The following is a 22,740-nucleotide window of genomic DNA, read 5'->3' as shown; positions in this document are numbered from 1 at the left end:
ATAAACGTAAGCAATACGATGTACCACGTGATTGACCTTGATGAGGTAGTGTACAGGGATACATAGCTAACCTTATTGAATCTTATGACTCATAGTCTTAAGGGAATACATGCTACAACACTGGCAAAGTTATTGTAGATGCAATTTGATTGGTGGATCACTATCTTTCGTGCAATCTGATTGGCTGATCACTATCTTTCGTGCAATCTGATTGGTTGCTGATTTTCAAATCTTTGCTGCATTCAGTTTTTAAGTTTTGTTTAACATTTAAAAATCTTGGTTTCGTTCAACATTTTGGACTCACTGATAAATATAATCAAAACCGTTTATTTGTTAATCGAATAGTTAAAAACCGGATAAAGTTTGACGGTTAACCGTGAAACGTAAAATTTTTTTAGTTTGAAATTTTTTGTTTTAATTTTTTTGTTTCAGAATTTTGTTTGAAATTTGTTTCAAAATTTTTTGTTTGAAAATTTTTTTGTTTGAAATTTTTTGTTGCAAAATTTTGTTTAAAATTTTTTGTTTAAAATTTTTTGTTCGAAATTTTTGTTTTGAAATTTTTTGTTTCAGAATTTTGTTTGAAAATTTTTTTTTGTAAATTTTTTGTTTAAAATTTTTTTGTTTGAAATTTTTTGTTGCAAAATTTTGTTTGAAATTTTTTTGTTTAAAATTTTTTGTTCGAAATTTTTGTTTTGAAATTTTTTGTTTCAGAATTTTGTTTGAAAATTTTTTTTGTAAATTTTTTGTTTAAAATTTTTTTGTTTGAAATTTTTTTCGTTTGAAAATTTTGTTTGAAATTTTTCGTTTCCAAATTTTGTTTGAAATTTTTTGTTTCAAAATTTTGTTTGAAATTTTTTTTGTTTCAAAATTTTGTTTGAATTTCTTTCGTTTGAAATTTTTTTCGTTTCAAAATTTTGTTTCAAAGATTTTTGTTTGAAATTTTTTGTTTCAAAGTTTGGTTTGACATTTTTAAAGTTTGTGCACTTATTAGTAAAGAACCGGAACTGTTTAGAACTAAAACCTCTGGCAACATTGTGGTGCAATAGTACACGTTAGAACATGATGCAATAGTACACGTCAGAACATGATAATGATACGTCATCAGTTTTGCATCATCGTTCGCGTTAGTATTCATGATAACATTATCATGGCTACTTGTCTGCAGTTTCTAAACACGCGTGATGTGATGAAATCATTTACCAAGATTACTGATTTACAACAGAATGTACCTTATAGAATCTTAGCTAGCCAAATGATCCCTACAGAGTTTGGATTAAGAATCGTAGTGAAGCTTGAAAATGATAAGTATATAATTTTACCAGCAAGATATTTACCCATGGAAGCATCAAAACAAGAAGAACTGCTGCGTTTCTTAAATACTGGATCTGTATCTTTATGTTACAAAGGATTCTTGGGTCGAAGTCATCAACTTGAATTTAGTACACAGCCAGATTCGTCAGCAAAATTATGAATTCAAACATCAACACATCAGACATAGTTGTATGAATTTGGTTGGTCGGCATGACTTCAGCAACTGTGATGAAATCATGAATTCAAACGTCAGCACATGACGTCAGCCGTAGTTCTATAAATCAACCAATACCGTGAAATCATTTGAGCAAGTGCTTTTCAGGAGGAAAGATGTGTACTTCTAACGATAAAGAATTCATTTTCGCAAGCTATTATCCAATAAACAAAACATGTGATGATTGGTATCAGTGCTAGAACATTTGAACCAGTGATTCGATTGGGCAAAGCAGAGCAATTTGGTGTACAACTGACCTGTGAAGAATGTCACGAATCGACCAAATGAATGATGAGCTAAATGTGACCATAGTCAAATCATTAGGCTCAAATCATGAAGTGGTGCTCGAAGAGAAGATGGTGCTGTTACGTAAAAAGAGTACATTCCATGTCCCACACAACATGGTGTATCTAACACAAACAGAATGGAACAAATTCATCAGCGTATTTCAGTGTGTGAAACATGCAGTGGAAGTGTGCAACAAAACAAGTATATTCCTTCAAAATGTGTTATGCATATTGTACAACATGTATCTAGATATTGTCAACATCGTTCGTGGGTGCATACCTGTATTGATAAACAGTTTATTTGTGATCAAATGAACATTGAGTTTCCACCAATTGATATTGCAATAGACCTTAAAAGACTTCAATTGGAATTAAAATTATATGCTAAAGACAAACTAGTGCAAGAAGTTCAAAATACATTGTATCGACAATATCCAGAACCACTATCTGGTATGGATGTATGTGGAGTGTAATAAAATGATCCATTTCAATGAATTGTGTTTTTTTCATTTCAAGTACAACCCCATATTCTGACGTGTACTATTGCATCATGTTCTAACGTGTACTATTGCACCACAATGTTGCCAGAGGTTTTAGTTCTAAACAGTTCCGGTTCTTTACTAATGAGTGCACAAACTTTAAAAATGTCAAACCAAACTTTGAAACAAAAAATTTCAAACAAAAATCTTTGAAACAAAATTTTGAAACGAAAAAAATTTCAAACGAAAGAAATTCAAACAAAATTTTGAAACAAAAAAAATTTCAAACAAAATTTTGAAACAAAAAATTTCAAACAAAATTTGGAAACGAAAAATTTCAAACAAAAATTTTAAACAAAAAAATTCAAACAAAAAAATTTTAAACAAAAAATTTACAAAAAAAATTTTCAAACAAAATTCTGAAACAAAAAATTTCAAAACAAAAATTTCGAACAAAAAATTTTAAACAAAAAAATTTCAAACAAAATTTTGCAACAAAAAATTTCAAACAAAAAAATTTTAAACAAAAAATTTACAAAAAAAATTTTCAAACAAAATTCTGAAACAAAAAATTTCAAAACAAAAATTTCGAACAAAAAATTTTAAACAAAAAATTTTAAACAAAATTTTGCAACAAAAAATTTCAAACAAAAAAATTTTCAAACAAAAAATTTTGAAACAAATTTCAAACAAAATTCTGAAACAAAAAAATTAAAACAAAAAATTTCAAACTAAAAAAATTTTACGTTTCACGGTTAACCGTCAAACTTTATCCGGTTTTTAACTATTCGATTAACAAATAAACGGTTTTGATTATATTTATCAGTGAGTCCAAAATGTTGAACGAAACCAAGATTTTTAAATGTTAAATAAAACTTAAAAACTGAATGCAGCAAAGATTTGAAAATCAGCAACCAATCAGATTGCACGAAAGATAGTGATCAGCCAATCAGATTGCACGAAAGATAGTGATCCACCAATCAAATTGCATCTACAATAACTTTGCCAGTGTTGTAGCATGTATTCCCTTAAGACTATGAGTCATAAGATTCAATAAGGTTAGCTATGTATCCCTGTACACTACCTCATCAAGGTCAATCACGTGGTACATCGTATTGCTTACGTTTATATTTGGCTGTAATAATCAATACCAATGACGCATTCTCAAATTATCCTACAAAGTTTCAATGTACCAATGTCCTGGACTCCTAATCCCATCATAGGTCAATAACTGATCACGTGATTATAATGATTTACCCAAAGAACAATTACCAATTATTGATATGACAATAAGAAATGTACCCCTCCCAAAATTAAAGATTGGTACACAAATACACCTGTGTCTTATGAAAAAGTAATAAATCCTGTACTTATTCAATAATAAAGCCGGTCAATAACATTTAAATTTTGAATATTTGGCCATAAGAGGAACACCAATGGGTCCTAGAAAACGTTTACCGAATTTTGTTATTTGATAATTCCCAAATTTAAAAGGGAACATAAACATATAAAGGTAATAAACCATATAACGTGCTAAATAGGTGTCAATAACCTCCGAAATTCGATTTTTGGTAGTTCTTTACCCATGAAAGGGAACGATGTGGACCATCCAAATTTATAGTGGTACATATTGAAGTCCTGTACTATGATACCAAATGCTTATATTAAAACAATTTCTAAAACCGAGTGGATGAGCCAAGATACCCCTCCCAAATTTTTCAAGGGGTGCGTCAATGTACCCATGTCTTATGATAGGAAATGAACCCATATACATGACCATATAACCATATAAGGTAATAGAACCCCATCAAAGGGAAGAAATTGGGCCAAAAACCAAACGCATGGTACAACATATTGCTTATGTTTATATTTTAGTAATTTTTACCCATGAAAGGGAACAAGATGGACCACCCAAATTTATCATGATACATGTTGAGGTCATGTACTATGATACCGAATGCTTAAATTGGAAAATTTCCAAAATTTAAGGGATATGGAATGGACCCCTATACATGATCATATAACCATATAAGGTAATAGGACCTCATCCAAGGGATAAATTGAGCCAAAACCAAACACGTGGTTGTACTAAAATTTGGCAATTTCGTACCCATCAAAGGAAACGTGGTAAACCACCCAAATTTATAGTAATATATATTAGGGTTCTATACTATAATACCAAACATGTAAAAAGGGGCAATTTCCAAAATTAAAGGGGTGGGCCAAAGTACCCCTCCCGGGTGCACAAATGTACCTATGTCTTATGATAGGGAATAGACCCCTATACATAACCATATAACCATATAAGGTAATAGAACCTCATCCAAGGGGATAACTTAGGTAAAACCAAACACGTGGTACAACGTATTGCTTACGTTTATATTTTGGCAATTTGTACCCCCTAAAAGGGAACGAGGTGGACCACCCAAATTTATCATAATACATGTTAGGGTTCAGTACTATAATACCAAATATATAAAATGAGCAATTTCTAAAATTTAAGGGGTGGGCCAAAGTACCCCTCCCGGGGTGCACAAATGTACCTATGTCTTATGATAGGGAATAGACCCCTATACATAACAATATAAGGTAATAGAACCTCATCCAAGAGGATAAATTGGGCCAAAAGACCAAACACGTGGTTGTACTAAAATTTTGGCAATTTTGTACCTCTAAAAGGGAACGAGGTGGACCATCCAAATTTATCATAATACATGTTAGGATCCGGTACTATAATACCAAATGTTTAAATTGGGCAATTTCCAAAATTTAAGGGGTGGGCCAAAGTACCCCTCCCAAATTTTTAAAGGAGTGCACGAATATACCCATATCTTATGAAAGGTAATGGACCCCTATACATAACCATATAAGGTAATAGAACCTCATCCAAGAGAATAAATTGGGCCAAAAGACCAAACACGTGGTACAACGTATTGCTTACGTTTATATTTTGACAATTTTGTACCTCTAAAAGGGAACGAGGTGGACCATCCAAATTTATCATAATACATGTTAGGATCCGGTACTATAATACCAAATGTTTAAATTGGGCAATTTCCAAAATTTAAGGGGTGGGCCAAAGTACCCCTCCCAAATTTTTCAAGGGGTGCATTATTATACCCATGTCTTATGAAAGGTAATGGACCCCTATACATGACCATATAACCATATAAGGTAATAACACCTCATCAAAGGGGATAAAATCGACCAAAAACCAAACACGTGGTATAACGTATTGCTTACGTTTATATTTTGGCAATTTTGTACCCCTAAAAGGAAACGAGGTGGACCACCCAAATTTATCATAATACATGTTAGGGTCCTGTACTATAATACCCAATGTTTAAATTGGTCAATTTCCAAAATTGAAGGGGTGGGCCAAGGTACCCCTCCCAAATTTTTAAAGGAGTGCACAAATATACCCATATCTTATGAAAGGTAATGGACCCCTGTATACGCCCATATAACTATATAAGGTAATAACACCTCATCCAAGGGGATAAATTAGGTCAAAAAACCCCGAAATTTGAATTTTTGGCAATTTTTTACCCATGAAAGGGAACGACATAGACACCCAATACTGATAGAGGTACATACTAAGGTCCTAGGCTACCATACCAAATTTTTAGATTTGGCAATTTCCAAAATTTAAGGGGGGTGGTCCTATGTACCCCTGCCAAAATTTTCAAGGGGTGCATTAATGTACCTATGTCTTATGAAAGGAATGGACCTCTATACATGACCATATAATCATATAAGGTAATAGGACCTCATCCAAGGAGATAAATTAGGTCGAAAACCAAACACGTGGTACAACGTATTGCTTACGTTTATATTTTGGCAATTTTGTACCCCTAAAAGGGAACGAGGTGGACCACCCAAATTTATAGTGATCCATATTAGGGTCCTGTACTATAATACCCAATGTTTAAATTGGGCAATTTCCAAAATTTAAGGGGTGGGCCAAGGTACCCCTCCCAAATTTTTCAAGGGGTGCATTAATGTACCCATGTCTTATGAAAGGTAATGGACCCCTGTATACGCCCATATAACTATATAGGGTAATAACACCTCATCCAAGGGGATAAATTAGGTCAAAAACCTCCGAAATTTGACTTTTTGGCAATTTTTTACCCATGAAAGGGAACGACATAGACCCCCAATACTGATAGAGGTACATACTATGGTCCTAGGCTACCATACCCAATTTTTAGATTTGGCAATTTCCAAAATTTAAGCGGGGTGGTCCTATGTACCCCTGCCAAAATTTAGGGGGTGGGCCAAGGTACCCCTGCCAAAATTTAGAGGGGGTGGTCCTAGGTACCCCTAGGTCATTGACCCCGGGCCAAGGTCATTGACCTTTGACCTATGACGTCACAAAAATTTTTGCTGACTCAGCGTAATATACGGGGGCCCCTACTACTAAGGGGACCCAAGATTGATCCTTCAGGTACTCCTTTGTTTATAACGAGTGACGAGGATAGGGGATTTTGAGCTGTCCTAAGATATACTTGTTGCTCTGAAAAGCATAAACTAACTTATTCTAGTTGGCCACTAAAAAGCACTAATGCTACCTAAGTGAGTCTAGGCTGGAACGCAGCACAGGCAGCGAGGGTGTATTTCAGGGATGGTAGACATGCGCGAAAAGTACACATGACAACACAACTCCAATGCATTTTTGATCAATCTTTTCTTCTTTCTTCTGCACTTTTTCATCATTAATTATTCCTTTTGTTTCACATTTAACTTTAGCGCAGTATCATGTAAAACCACACTAATTCATTTCTTTTTGTTGATGTCATATGCTCTTTGTATTTCTGACATATTACAGCACGTTGAGTAACTCATACTCTTGCAAACGTTTAATTACGTTCTTCTTCCTATAAATTAGGAATATGAGGAATTGGAAATTATAAATTCATTGAAATAGTAATGTTTAATCCTTTTACACGTCAGGTAATCAAATTATTGTTTTAATTTTCTTTGATATTTGAACACAACATCAGTCGCTTTCGTCATACCTTAACACTGTCCTCGGATACTCTACTGCCAAGACAGTACTGCAGAAAGCTACATTTCTGGTACTTCGATCACTAAGGATCACATTTTACAACAGTGCCTATTATCGTTTGCATGTTATCAGTACTACGTTCTCTGCTTACAAGTGCACTCTGTTTTAGATATTCTCGCATTTACATGTAAGATCTACATACATTCGAATTTCTTATATGTTCTTCTTTCGAAATCATACCTTCTACCAAAATTTTACAAAACTATGCTCCAATGAACTGAGATTTAACGAACTGTAAAACCTGTTATCGCAAAATAAAACGCAGATTTTGCGTAGCGTTTACGCAAATTGTTACGGAGAACGACTAGGTCCCATTTTCGAGAAAGTGAATAATTTTAGTTTCCGACCTGGCAGCATTGTGCCACCTTTTTAACGCCATTTCCTTTCGAGAAGATCAAGTGTATGGCAGCGAAACGTGTGTGAAGTGTTAGGTTTGGTGTAGCCGAGGTAATCAGGTAAATATGTTTATTTGTTTAATCTAGTTTTAAATTTATATTACCTTAGGAAGGGAAATTTATATATTGCGTGCATATAAATAAGGATGGTTATTAGATAACTGAGGTAACATACTTGTGAGTTACCTATATTTTGGTGTGTATTTAACATTACAAATGGTATTTTCCCTTTCACATGATGTATACATACACATTTCTTACGGTTCTACACGTAATTAAGTTGCAGGTAGTATTGGATTGTAAGTAGCATCCTTGAATATTAATGATACGGAATCAGTTGCGCCGTGCACTTCTGAAAAATGATTATTACAATGTGAACTACCGAAAATTATTCTATACTCACAGCTTAGGTACAGTACTTGAGAGTAGGTCCAGAGTAGATATAAAATACGTAAAATTTACAAGAAGGAAAGGTAAATCGGAGATTCTTCAACGTAGTTTGTGAAGAAGTTCTGTTGCATCTCAGAAGAAAATCTTAACAGACAGTTCTCTCAGGTTCGCTCTTCGCGGAGGTGCCATTTTTTTCTGAATAGTGTCGGCGAATGGAAGTTGTACATAGGTCTGCCTACATTGACGTAGTTGCCCTTGTACTAAAGGGCACCCTGAGGGGGGACAAGGTGGGGCGCTCGCCCCCCTAAGAGAAAATCGTACTTGGAATATCGAAAGCCCAATAGAACTTTTACATTAGTTATAGCAAAATTTGAAACTATATTTGAAACCTCGCTTATATTTGCCGCCCCTTGGAAACCACAACATGGGCGCCCTTGCTTGTACTTAAGGTGTTTTTCTAGGAATATCTGTTTTTTATATCGTATGGGAAGAATAATAATGTGCCCTTGTACTTAGTGTATGACTGTGGGGGGTATGCCTGTGGGGGATTTGAAAACACATATCGCATATCCCGTGCACGTGGATACTTCTTACTGGTGCACTACGTACAAAAATGATTCTATTTGATGTAGAAGTGGTAATACAACACATAATAACGCAGATCACTGTGTATTCTCACTCCATGTTGGAGTGTGAATACAACATGATCTGGGTTTGTTGTGTGTTCTATTACCACTTGTACATGATACAGAATCATTTCTGTAGGTAGTGCAACAGTAAGAATTATCCTCGTGCACGGGAGATGAGAAGTAGCTATTCTTAACTATTACCATACTGTGTAAGTTAAATGTATATACTTTAGTACAGAAAGAAACCTACCCAGCTACTAATCTACATTCCCTTCCCATTGCGTATTGTAGGAGACCACAGATTGAAATCGTGCAGAAAGTGGTGTAAATATGGAAAGGCCTGAAAGTACCTACTGTAACCCAACCTTGTCTTTTTTTTTTTTAATAGTTACATCGTTTACGTGGATACCCACCGTCGCTGACGCACCCCGCGGCAGGGTTCTAGAACACTGGTCCACGTATCAAGTGTGTCGTGATTGACAACCTGGCTACTAACCCGCCTTCGCTCGATATTACATATTGAGCTTTGATAGGGAGGATTCAACCCAGTTACTAACCTGTGTTCACCAATATGTGCGGACCAGCATTGTGGGACCTCCATCCCACGCGGACCCACCAATTTCACCCTGCGCTGTTTGTGAGATGGAATTCGTATTTTTAGTGATCACCTAGCCCGAGTTGGTTTGTGATTTTCGCACTGTAGTTTTTGTGCGTTTATGTCCGGACGTTGTAATTATACGCAAATAGTGACGGTATTGCACTTTTAAAGTGGATCTGCGTCAAGGAATGCATCTCCTACCTTCAGAAATACTTCCTTTAATTTCGCAATGAGAAATTATAATATTTTGACGTTTTTAGGCATTGAGATTTTGTGCCGCACAGCGGGTCCAATTGCTAAATCGATTATTGAAAACTACGAAATCAGGGTCTCGAATTACATCTAGTACTGTTGGTAGAACAGATGAATGTACGTCAAACGCTCTTGTAAAGGTATAGACTGTAATGTTTCCAGTTTGGGGAAAGAAATGCAGCTTGCAAACTTGACAAGCTTCCGTTTTGTCAACTCAACCTGTACGGTTTTTTAACGGTAGTCACTTAACGGTTAAACTAGTCTCTAAAGAATTTTTGTGTGAAAGCCTGAAATTAAAAGCTGATGTTGAAGTTAATTGTGAAGCAAAATTACAATTTGTAATTGACGACCACAAGTTATAGTTACATAGAAAGATTATTATCGAAATAGACTTTGAACAATTTGGTACATTCTACTATGAATTGATTAAAGCGACTTCACCACACTCCGGAAGCTTTTAAAACTAACTGTAAAACTTTCAGTTGAACAAGTGCGGTTGCTTAACTGTTTCCTAGTCGATAACATTGAGAACTCTTCATGACCTTCTCGTATTAACTCGGAAGATGAAAGCCTTAAAGTACTTTGGATTTCGATTATATACGATGAAATTTGAGTATTTTATTTTTAGAAGCATTTCACATATTTCCGGTTAAATTCTACTAGAATATCTGGAAAATGTGTAAATTGTTTTTATGAACTGAAGCGGACAAAAATTATTTGGTATCTTGGTGTGTAATCGTATGAACGATATTGTTTGATATGCGAAGATAAATTGTGGATTATCGGATCCATTTTTGTAGTACAGCAATTTTTCGAAATGAATTACATAATTTTGCCCCAACTTATTAACAGATAGGTTAATAGCTAGGAATTAAGAGAACATTTGAAAGACTACTATTGATTAACTTGTGTTGTATACTTTCAGAATTCACAATGGTGCGTATGAATGCATTGGCAGATGCCTTAAAATCTATCAACAATGCAGAGAAGAGAGGGAAACGACAGGTCCTCATAAGGCCATGTTCAAAAGTAATAGTTAAATTCCTGTCGGTGATGATGAAACATGGTAAGTTTGCTCCCTCAATTTCTATAAAATGTTTACTACCGTGTTGTTAAAATTTTATTTCAGGCAAATTAACCCTTGTCCGGGCAATATATTTGTGTAACGTAGACGGGAAACTGGGCGTTACCAACTCGATATGTTCATGACTTTAACTTCGACTAACGATAGAAGAATTCAGAATTTATGTCATCGAAATATTTATGGTTATTGAGAAATTCGAAAAAATAAATGAAGCTACTGGGCCTGAGAGGCCTCGCTTGCCCGGATAAGGGTTAAGAGTAATGAATTATTGAGTCCCCTTAAGTATTCATGTTACCATCGTAGTTTTTATGTACAACTGTAAAGATGTTTCACACCAGAATATTGAAAAAAAAATCGGCCCAACCATTAGTATTTGATTAGTGGAACTCAAATTGGTCCTTCAAATGCTATGTAAAACTAGTTACGTATCTTGGCCTACAGTCAGCCACAATTCTGAAAGCGAGGCTCTTTACATTAAAATAGTCTGCATGGATTCCGAATACAATAAGGCTCGTCTACGTTAGCCACCATCAGTCCATTGAAAAGTGGCCAACTTACAAAACATGAGTGTGATTGGTGTATTTTGAGAATGGGATTTCTAGTATTACTTGATTGTAAAATTTTAATAAGCAATGGCCCGACAGCTACTAAAAAATAATGTACAGTACCTCTTGTTAATGAGCAAAAGGTGTTGAGAGAAAATCTTAAAGGAATTAATATCTCAAAACCTCGGCTACTTTTCTACAAACTTCTGGTCCCAGTAGTTTACAGTTAAGATGATAGCTTTAACCTTGGGAATTATCCAGAATTGCTAAATCTTCCCACTGATAAAAGGAGCCGATATAGCTAATGGTTTTACCAAAACAGGTTAAACAAGTCTGTACAGCTATTTCCTGACTTCCTGTACGTGCTTTTTCATCATCTTCCTTCACCACTTTATCAGGGTAGTGTTCTGCCCATTGGTCTCCAAGAACAAATCGGAATTCATGCTACTTTATCTCCAGTCACAAATACAGAACTTCTGCCTCTCATGGGAATACGAAAGTGTTATGAAAAATAACAAAATGGTATTTTGCGTGGCCAAGATACGCAAGTAAATTTATCATTATCATCATAAAGTAAACATTGCTTCAATGCGGCCAATTTCCAAGATAGACATGTGGCCAGCTTGACAGGGTTTACTGTATAATCATGTATGCACTGGAGTTTCATTTTCTTAAAAGTACTTGGAGAAAAATAATATTTCAAGAAATTGTTTGTGTTTAAATTAGCTGTACTTTCTATTCACTGCGTCATGTTACGTTTGGGACTAACCATTATTATTTGTTGGGTAGATTTTTTTTCCATAAGAGTGTATGTCCACGTTTTATCCCCTGGTTATGCGCATATTTTCACTCTGAATTTCATTCAATGAAGCAAGAGACTTCACCGTGCTCGGTTCTGTTGTATTCTGTCATTCGTAGCATTTTCAAACAAGGGTACACAAATGCGTAAATTCTCATCTATGAAATTGATTGAATTTGATAGAAGCGGAAACAGGATTAGGCCCAAAGCATGAAAGGAAGTTCATGAGAGCTACTTGACACATTTCCATATCCACAGGTATATTAATGGACTCTAGGCTCATGATAATCACTATATTCTTTGACCCGACCTTTATCTGAAATCTTTCTCAAGTTACGACTCGTTTTATGTCTTCCGACTAATGTTCTATGAACAAGAACTGAAATAACACATTTGTGTATCCATGTTTCTTATAATTGTTTTCATTTGTTCTGAAAATTCACTTCCCAAAGTTGTTTCATGTTGTATATGAGACTTGCTTGCTTCAATCTTCCTACATGAATAGTTCATTTACATTAGTTTAATACTTAATGTGTTTCTTACCAGTATTATTATTGTTTCAGGTTACATTGGAGAGTTTGAAATCGTAGATGACCACAGATCCGGAAAAATCGTTGTAAATTTGACGGGTCGACTCAACAAATGTGGTGTAATCTCCCCTAGGTTTGATGTTCCAATTCGAGACATCGAAAAGTGGACGAATAATTTGTTGCCGTCACGTCAGTTCGGGTAAGTTGTGCTATTTCATTATTTACATCCTAATTATTCCATACACAAACAGAAATATCTAAATGTAAACCGGGTGGCATCTTCAAATTTTCTTCATTGCATTTTTTGTTTGTTTATATAGCTTCTGGTGTAGGCTCTGATAAGTTTTTCCAATACCTGACAGATTTATTGTGGTTTGCCTATAGTTACGAGCAGTGAGCCCCGCTTCACTTTGTAAAAACTACCAGAGTTGCACATTCAGGAAATCGAAAAATTGTAGAGGATAATGATAAGGCCTGTTCTGTGCTCGAGCACAGGGCGGCAGAATTTTGGATTTTTCTTTTAAGATCCATAATAAAATAATAGTTAAAACTAGCAGCCCGCGTTACGAGAAAATATGTTAATGTGTATAATTCTCTATAATTACCGTAGTTACTAATTAGCTAGCTTATCTGATTATTTTTATTCATCCTCTCCCATCTCCATCCCAAGGGGTGAAGATGAACATAATGAAAACTGATACCGTTAAACTCTACGACCTCGAAAACTATTAATTCAACACTAATATCTGTCATTTTCGATTACTTTTAAAATACTCGCAACTCTCTCTATTGTTATGCAACTGCAATCAAAGAAAATTCTAAATATTGTTTCGTTTTAATAATGTTTACTATTAAAATACATCAAATTGCCGTACTTTTTGGGGGTCATACAAACCCCACGAGAGGCATTTATTGAAATCAGAAGTATCTTTGGTATCTATTTGTGTATGAATGGGTCAGAGCCAAAGTGGACTCAAATAATTCGTATCTTTATTCACTTTTCTTACTGATATGCTAATTAAGTCGTCGTATTTTTTTAACTTGAACTAAGAAAAGTCGTAGTGAACCAACTTAGACTAAATTAGTTCTTCTGTACTCTCCAGTATTTTGAAATTGTCCATATGTAATTCTGTAAAATGATTTCACTTGTGTAACTGTTTCTTTTTGTCCTTCGGAAATGACTCTTGACAAGTATATAAACAAGTATGTAAAGATCAGTACAACGTATTTTTATCAGGAGCTCTTAAGTAAGTCGGCAGACGTATCGCATTTGTGCCCAATTAGTCTCGGTTTCGAGTTCAAATGGAGGAAAATTTCTTTTGGATGTAAGTCGAGAAGCGGTTTGGATTCCGTTTTCTTATGTGACCCCTTTCAACATAACCCCATTGTTGCACAATAACGCCAAGGCGAAACAAACTTATTTCTGTCCATATGTAATATAAATACATAGAGTAAATTAAAAAAAAAAAAAATCCCAATAAAAGTCATGTTTTTTGCCAACCCTGCTTTGGAAGTTTTCTTTTTATTCAAGTAATCTAAAGCATGAGAAAATGCATATAGGAGGAAAACAATTCTTGGCAGATACTTTGGGAGTTTTTTTTTTTTTTTTTAATTATTATTATTTATGTAACCTAAAACATGAGAAAAGAAAATGCATACACATGAGAAAACAGTTTCGTTGTAAATAGTTTGGGAAGAGGTTTTATTTATTTATTTATTTGGGTAATCTAAGAACATGAGAAAACGCATGCAGGAGAAAAAGTTTTTTTACAAATACTTTGACAAGTTTTATTCTTTCATCATCATTTCATTATTCAAGTAACCTACAACATGAAAAAAGAAAATGCATACTGGGAAAGGTTTATTTGCAAATACTTTGGAAAGAGTTTATCTTATTCGTTCGAGTAAGTAGAGTAACTTAAAAAGATATGAAAGAATCCACACTCATCATGCAAACTAATATAATTTTTACATGTAAAATTTTATAAAATGTTTTTTACTAAACTCACTATAATGTTTAATTATGTCATTAGTTCAAAATGAACAGTGTCAGAAACACTTCTTTTTTTATTCCATATTTTATTATTGCAATGGGAAGGGAATATGTAAGAAATTCAATCATAATTCAAAATTGGAATAACTGTTGGTTAAGAATTAATATAATGCATTTTCTCCGAACAGTAAATTGAAACCTATATGAATAAATTAGATGCCAATATTGAATGTGTTCCCGGTGGATGAGTGTTGATGCTCATTGCCTTGTAGTCAAAGGGTCTCGGGTTCGATTCCCGGTGGGAGGGACAAATCGTTCGGATACCAAGTGATTCCGTAGGCCCCGTCCTTAGTACATCATCATACCATGGAAGGCATTGCAAGCTACCATGGGTTCACCTTGCACAAGGACCTTCTGGGCAAACACCTACCTTCGGGCAGAACACCACATCATGATTATCGTTGGAAGAATTAGGCCATTTAAAATTACGTTGTAGCTTGTACAGGCATCGGAGCGAGTCTGTTTTTCATCTATCAGTGTCTATTTCTGAAACATTAGTCTATTAAGTCTCTTTTTTGTTCTTCCTTACTTAGTCATATTGTTTGGATTGTGGCAAATGTACTAGAAAATGTTAGTAATTAAATAGAAGAAAATAATGATGAATAGAAAATGACATAAATACAAGGAAATATAGGGAGGTTGGAGGGATTTCTGTCTCCCTAGAGAGAAGTTGCTAGGGAGACTCTTCTGTGTTTGTCATACCTTTTTTGTTAACTACAATGGAATTTGCAACAGGGTACCACCTCTCTTTATTTAACAGGGTTCCCATCGACCTGGTAAACCGGGAAAGTGGGGGAATTAATCCAGCTCAAAAGTAATAGAATTTGATCATAGTCATAGAAACCTTTAAAAACCTGAAAAAGTAAAAGAATTTTAAGTATGGATTTATACTTCTTAAATCCAGTTTTTAAACCTTTATTTCGCTACAGCAAACTTTTTTTTTTTTTTTTTTTTTTTGTGTATGTGTGTGTGTGTAACATTCCGACTTAAAAATAATGTTACGGCCTAACGACTATATAAATGTTGATGCAGAGTCAACCCGTAGCAAGAGGAAAATAGATACCTTTTTACATTATATGTAGAATCGGAAATTTATAAATCATGATCTGGAAAACTAAGGGAATTCGTACTTGCAGAATAAGTGGGAATCCTAATTTAATTAGTTGTAAATTGAGATAATATAAGAACTATATATATATATATGTGTCGTAGTGTGAATTCGAGCATGGTCTTATTGTAGCCTTCGATTCGAGAATTTCCTCTCTAAGGTGATGTATTCCGTAAGTTTCAATGAACTGATGTATACGAGCAAATGCAATCCATATCTCCGGTCTTCATGAGGAAACAAATGAAGTACACATATTTAGTTTCCGTGACTATACAATGACATACGAGTGTCAAATATAAGTGCAGTCAGGGACAAAAACGTCGGACACTTCTCGTATAAGTTATACGGGGAGTGCCCGACTTTTTGTCCCTGACTGTACATTAGGGTGCATCGAATTTCCACTTTTTTTGAAATCAGCTTACCCTTAGTGATATTTTTTTGCGAAATGGCCTCCATATAACGTGTAAAAAATTGCAAGTCGATTGGTCAATATCCTTAGGTGCCACCAACGGCCAAAAATTTTAAAATGTTGTTAAAAATTAAATGTTATTTTAAAAAATGTAAAATATCTAGTTTTATGAAATATGGTTATCCTATGTGGTTTTGTTTCTGTAAAAGGTCAATATTTTACGTGAAAAAAAATTCAGCTTGATGAGTCAAGTCATTCAGGTGCCACCTGTGGCTTAAAATATGGACAAATGTGTCCCTACTTTTTCATTTTTTAAAATTAAGTTGCATTGTTTGTGATTCATCTGGATCTTTAATTATTTATAGATAAGAAAGGTTTTGTTTTACATCTGCAGCTATTTGCTTATTTCCAAACGTTAATGATGGAAATAACCCAGAACTCACCATGAGGAGGTGGCTGTAGTTCGAGTTCCGCCCACCCGTATATACTAATGTTGCATATGATAGTGCAAGTCATATTGTTACTCTTTTACCTCAAACTGTTTTTCTTTTCTTTTTTGTATTACATTCTGGTATGTTTTTTCTTGATTGTAGTGTTGATAGGACAAATCTATGTCGTGCTTCTTGCCCACATACCGTTGATGCCGCTTCTGTCCCCAACTTCACCATTCTTTCTACCGCGCTAGTGTGAAAGGGTAAGGATGTAATATATTCATTAGCCATTGGAGCCGTCTTTACATTTTCTCTTAGCTTCTGCACGCTGAAGTGTTTTGTCAGTTTTGGCTCCGTCAACGTCATGTTGACCAATTAATCATATCACCAATTAATCATCATACACACGAATGAGCTTCCATTTCGACATTTGATTGAATTTATAGACGGCAAATCTATTGGACCAAATACATTTAAAGGACCAATAGGATCAGCACTTCCAATCTGCGAAGAGTTGTCACTCCAGATTTTTCAGCCCGTTCCAGTAGACTGGGATCTCAACTTCACTGAGGATTCATTAAACACGGATCAAAAATATGTGCTGAATATCTGCCAAGCGGTTTCTTCAGAATGGCCCATTGAGTTAGCTCACATGAAGCCTGGTAAAATTCATCAAGCTAGATGGGTAATTACTGCAAATAGAGTCTTACGTTTGTGCGTAGGAACAAAAGAACCCACGAATGAACTTAAAACCATCGTCCAGTACATCATGATGGTCTACGCGCCACTCTGGTTTGCTGTGATCCGTAATCCATCGTGTGCAGAAGAAGCTCGTCATTTGTGGCAACTCATCACGACTTCTCGCCACATGGAAGCGAGATACAGGAAAATAATTGATCCAGTGTCCGTAGAAATGCGTGGTACGGTCATCCTGAGAACCTACTTCTATCAATGTTGACTGACCAAGATGCTAACGTACGAGAGCTCGGCTGGGGGCGAGTCCTAAAAGCAAGACAAACGACTCAATCTGGTGATCGCGTACCGGTGCGAGAATTCGTCATTCCTGAAATCAACTTAGAAGCGACAAACTATGTTGATATGATTAATTGGTCAACATGACGCTGACGGAGCCACCACTGACAAAACACTTCAGCGTGCAGAAGCTAAGAGAAAATGTAAAGACGGCTCCAATGGCTAATGAATATATTACATCCTTACCCTTTCACACTAGCGCGGTAGAAAGAATGGTGAAGTTGGGGACAGAAGCGGCATCAACGGTATATGGGCAAGAAGCACGACATAGATTTGTCCTATCAACACTACAATCAAGAAAAAAACATACCAGAATGTAATACAAAAAAGAAAAGAAAAACAGTTTGAGGTAAAAGAGTAACAATATGACTTGCACTATCATATGCAACATTAGTATATACGGGTGGGCGGAACTCGAACTACAGCCATCTCCTCATGGTGAGTTCTGGGTTATTTCCATCATTAACGTTTGGAAATAAGCAAATAGCTGCAGATATAAAACAAAACCTTTCTTATCAAATTAACGATCCAGATGAATCACAAACAATGCAACTTAATTTTAAAAAATGAAAAAGTAGGGACACATTTGTCCATATTTTAAGCCACAGGTGGCACCTGAATGACTTGACTCATCAAGCTGAATTTTTTTTTCACGTAAAATATTGACCTTTTACAGAAACAAAACCACATAGGATAACCATATTTCATAAAACTAGATATTTTACATTTTTTAAAATAACATTTAATTTTTAACATTTTAAAACTTTTGGCCGTTGGTGGCACCTAAAGATATTGACCAATCGACTTGCAATTTTTTACACGTTATATGGAGGCCATTTCGCAAAAAAATAACACTAAGGGTAAGCTGATTTCAAAAAAAGTGGAAATTCGATGCACCCTACTGTACATGTATATATTACCTCGATGTTACGAAATAACGACTACATTACATATTATTGACTATTATAGTACAGAAGTGATGGAATCACTTCGCTTTCAGAATATTTTGTTACAAGTGCCGTTGAATGTTTTAAACGTAAAATTTTCGCACGTTTTTAAACAATTGAATAGTGTATCCTAAAAGATTAGTAAGGGGGCTTACGAAACAATTAGCTTTTTGCCACCCTTAAAATGGTGGATCTATTCGATATATGCGAGTTCGATACCATCAAGATTTCCCTGTTAGGGTATTTCTAGTTCTTATATTACCTCAATGGAGTTGTAACAAATAGGTACATTCTAAAACATAGGTTTTGTTATGTTACATATATTTAATGTTCCTGAGACGTTAAATCATAATGATGTTATTGTATCTTTGAAGAAAGCCAATCCCCATCAGGACCAGAAAAAAAGTATTGTTCAAGACTTTACAATTGAGCTGTCCCTTAGCTTTCTTTATATATGTTCGAAAATTACAAATATATTTAATCATTTGTGAAGATTGGAAAGTAGATAAATATATTTTTTATTTCTGGTCTTAATCGGCATCTTGGTTGGGGTAAATCACTATAAAAAAATGTTACATTTTCTAACTTATGACTGAAAGTTGATTTGTGAAGTTCCTTATCAGGCGGGTTGGTCTACAAAGTCTCCTTTTTTGTTTTATTTAGTCTACGAAGTCTCCTTTTGTGTTTCATTTGGTCTACAAAGTAGCTATTTTCATTGCCATTAGACGCTCCGATGCCTGCTTGTAAGACCTAAACTGCTACTCTACAAGAGCTAATATGTTTGCAAAATCACGGCTTGTTTCCTTGTTTCAGACCTAAGTTTGTGTTGGGGGGGGGGGGGGATTATTTAGAGCACATGGGTGCACAGTATATAAACGCGGTCGTGGTAATGATGGAAAATTGAATTAATTTTTGGAAGCTGTATTTCTCTCTGCCTTTTTTTCCCTCCTGGTTTCGACAGACAGACGGATAGTTCTGTAAGGCTTCCCATACATATACATAGCATATTTTGAAAATCTAAAAGCTAGGTTTAGTGTTCCCTTACTGTGTCATCGTCTATATTGCCATGGTAGTTGGCAGAATTAACCAGGGTCACTCTTCATCATGTTCTAGGTTACACTGCGGTACGGAAACAAAAATTGATATCCTAGAACTACCCTTTGTTTATTGTTTAAAATAATAATAATCCTGATCTGCGTGATCAAAGTTGATAATTTTCAGTGGAAATATTGAAAGAATATACTCATAACAAAATTAGGTGAGACATCTATCGTTTTTGCATCTTCAGTAAGAGTAATGAAGACTCATATTACGGATATTAAGTTCATACTGTCCATTAGGTTTTTCCTTATAATTTGATTTTGTTTTATTTTTATATCGTCGTGACTTGACTCTTATGACGACAGTACATCCGAAGCTTTTGTAATTTCAAATGTTAGGGAGACCGTTGTGCTATATAAAACTGTCAACAATGAGGTTTTCGCTGACAGTGACTCTTGGACATAAAATTTAGTAGTTCATAATAAACTTATGTAGACCTATGAATATATTCCGTAAATGTTAAGGCTCGACGAAACAGCATCTTGAACGAATGCCCATCAGTTTCACATTATCACTGTCAACCTTTAGTCTCTTCCTTATGTAAAAGAACATTGTTTTAGTCCTTTCAGAATATTTAAATGATACGAAACGCGATATTGTAGACGCAAAAATCGCATTTCACTCTAAGGAATAAAACCCGAAGACCAGGTTTTGAAAATTTTTGTTCTAAAACATTAGCACTTAACACAGGTAAAGTTTGATTAAATACCGAGTGGAAGACGGATTAAAAATAAATAATTTAGAACTACACGATAAGAGTATAAATTTTCACAGCGAGTCTTACCATCACCATCGAATGAATTTCTCCTGGGTATGTTGTTCAACTTAGGAAAAAGAGACGTCACCCATGCATGAGTTGTATTTGTTGCTAGTCTTTAACCACCGCCCTTAACGTACATTCGGTTGCGTCCTTTCAGATCGTGCACTTTGTCTCGATCTGCGTTCTAAATTTCAGGTACTTTTCGGTTGAGTACTTTTCGCTGCAGCTTTGCACAATTGTTACATTTGTCATTCCCTGGGAACTCTATCCCTAAAGTTGAATAAAAAGTTCATTTAACACCTAATTTTAACTTTAAATACAGTCACAACATCGTAAATCGTAAGTTTCACAACAATATACGAAGCCATTATCTGTTTTTTGCAATATAATATTAGTAGAAATCTAAATACATTTTTAAGGTTTTCGCTCTTTAACATATAAATGTATATTTCTTTGCAGATACGTGGTGTTAACGACGTCAGGTGGTATCATGGACCACGAAGAAGCGAGAAGAAAGCATCTTGGTGGGAAAATTCTGGGATTTTTCTTCTAATGTACCTGTTAGAGTAAAATAAAGACTTTTCTCAGTGAAAATCGTAGATCCAAAGGAGTGGGCATACCTTACCACATCGCCACACTGTCTGCTGTCCGGTTCAGGATCAGTTTTATATTTTTCTCTGATATTTACTTCATGGTTATGAATACAGTAGACAAGAGTGGCAAAGAAGATACTTCAGAGCTGTTAAGTGTGATATTGTATTTTCGTAGCTTTTAAGTATGTATATCGTTTTGGTTTGATTAATAAGCCATACACCTATGTCTAGTGAGGAGGAGGAAATTTAGAAGAATTGCAGTGTGACAGTTTACGAAATTTTACTTCAATTTACTATTGTCATTTTATTTCCAATGATGCCAGTATACTCAAATGAGAAACTAACATTATTATTGAATCAGTGTACGATTTGGTTGGGTTCTGTGAAGCTGTTTTGTAGTGTTTTTTAAGATTTGAAATAGGAATAAAAAGTGTGGCATAAGATGTGGGTCATACGATGTACCCTGTATATATTAAATGTTGGGGGGAGGGGGGGGAAGTGATGGCTGTGTGTCGAAGGTCTGTTCTGGGTTAGCCTAAAGGGCAAAATCGAGAGACATATTAGTTATTAAATCAGACTTTAAGAGAAGTTAGTTGTAGAAGTATTTTCTATCTATGGAGAGAGATCTATAGGTGGGTGTCCATTTTCAATTTTTTGTTAAGCCAAAATACCTGAGTGATCCTTTCGAGGTTCTTCTTCCTTTCTCAAAAGGATATAATATGGGATATGGTAAATGGAAACTCCGTGAATTCAGTTAAAAGTTGTATCGATCTAGGAGGAAAGTAGGGTGGGCTTTTCATATATAAGTAATGGGCTGATTCCCGTAATGTTTGTGTTTAAACATGACTAATTATCTATGATCGTATTTATCTTATCATGAATACACTGTCAGTGTTCAAGTAACTAACATGAGTAAACTTGAACAGCTTTTTTGCTGTTAAATGATTTACTCGTACTCGTCACTACCAGTACCTAGACTCGTATGAGTCTTTTAGACTAAGAAAATACGCTTTTCTTGCTGCAGTTCTGCCTATGAGTATCAGTACGGAGCTTCTGAAGGAGAAAAACGTGTTAGCTGATTAACCACTACATTGAAGAAAGGAAGGAAAAAATGTCATTAAAAGGAGGAGGAAAAAAAAAATTGATGTGAGGAACTCTACTCCATACGTGACTGTGTATGTGAGGGCTAAGTGAATATTAAAATTTCACTTATAGAAGGCAAACTAATCGCATATCAGATTTTTATTTTCATTTATATATTTTCAAGTGACCTTAACGGGAATAGAATTGTCTAGCGTAAACTTATGACACTACTTTTTCCGTAGTGTGCTGATAGATACTCCCACAATGCATCCTCGGAATCAGGCACCACCAGACTTGAGCTGTTAAATGTTGTTTGGAGCAAGGTAGTGATAGGCGTGAAGGTATTTGTCACTTGCCAAGGAGTTGCTAACTATCGAACGAAGAGCAGGCTAAATTACTGTGTCTGCACAGCAGATGTAAGGAGTGTTTAATAGTTTATAATATTAAGGTTTACATATTTGCATAATGGACTTAACAGTTCTGACATTATTATCCCTTCCGCTGGCCCAGTGGTTAGTGCGCGTATGTATAGTGAGACGATGCAGTCAGAATCATGCGCCAGCCACCTTACTCAGAGTGCCCTAGTTATTCATTTGGCAAAGAGCTCGAACCCGGACCCTTAGTAATAACACTACTGTA

The 22,740-nt window shown here is 35.1% G+C and overlaps 1 protein-coding gene across 1 annotated transcript; it reads left to right on the top strand.

Annotated features, from left to right (window-relative positions):
* Positions 1–7,661: 7,661 nt before the first annotated feature.
* On the top strand, positions 7,662–21,019 carry LOC145680405 (small ribosomal subunit protein uS8A). Its single transcript, XM_081750915.1, has 4 exons — positions 7,662–7,817; positions 10,552–10,692; positions 12,618–12,783; positions 20,885–21,019. The coding sequence occupies exons 2-4, from the start codon at positions 10,560–10,562 to the stop codon at positions 20,976–20,978; spliced, it is 393 nt and encodes a 130-aa protein (XP_081607041.1). The 5' UTR covers positions 7,662–7,817; positions 10,552–10,559; the 3' UTR covers positions 20,979–21,019.
* The last annotated feature ends 1,721 nt before the right edge of the window (positions 21,020–22,740 follow it).

Source organism: Thermobia domestica, chromosome 3 (genome assembly GCF_964235325.1).
Source record: "Thermobia domestica chromosome 3, izTheDome1.hap1.1, whole genome shotgun sequence".
Taxonomy (NCBI): domain Eukaryota; kingdom Metazoa; phylum Arthropoda; class Insecta; order Zygentoma; family Lepismatidae; genus Thermobia; species Thermobia domestica.
The sequence above is the reverse complement of the archived record's forward strand: the minus strand, read 5'-3'. Positions and strand labels throughout refer to the sequence as shown.

What these genes read in the sequence shown, in the direction of transcription:
- LOC145680405 (XM_081750915.1), top strand. Translation starts at nt 10,560, where the DNA reads ATGGTGCGTATGAATGCATTGGCAGATGCCTTAAAATCTATCAACAAT. An exon ending in GTCGGTGATGATGAAACATG is followed by an intron (nt 10,693 to 12,617) that starts GTAAGTTTGCTC and finishes TTATTGTTTCAG; the next exon opens with GTTACATTGGAGAGTTTGAA. An exon ending in TTGCCGTCACGTCAGTTCGG is followed by an intron (nt 12,784 to 20,884) that starts GTAAGTTGTGCT and finishes ATTTCTTTGCAG; the next exon opens with ATACGTGGTGTTAACGACGT.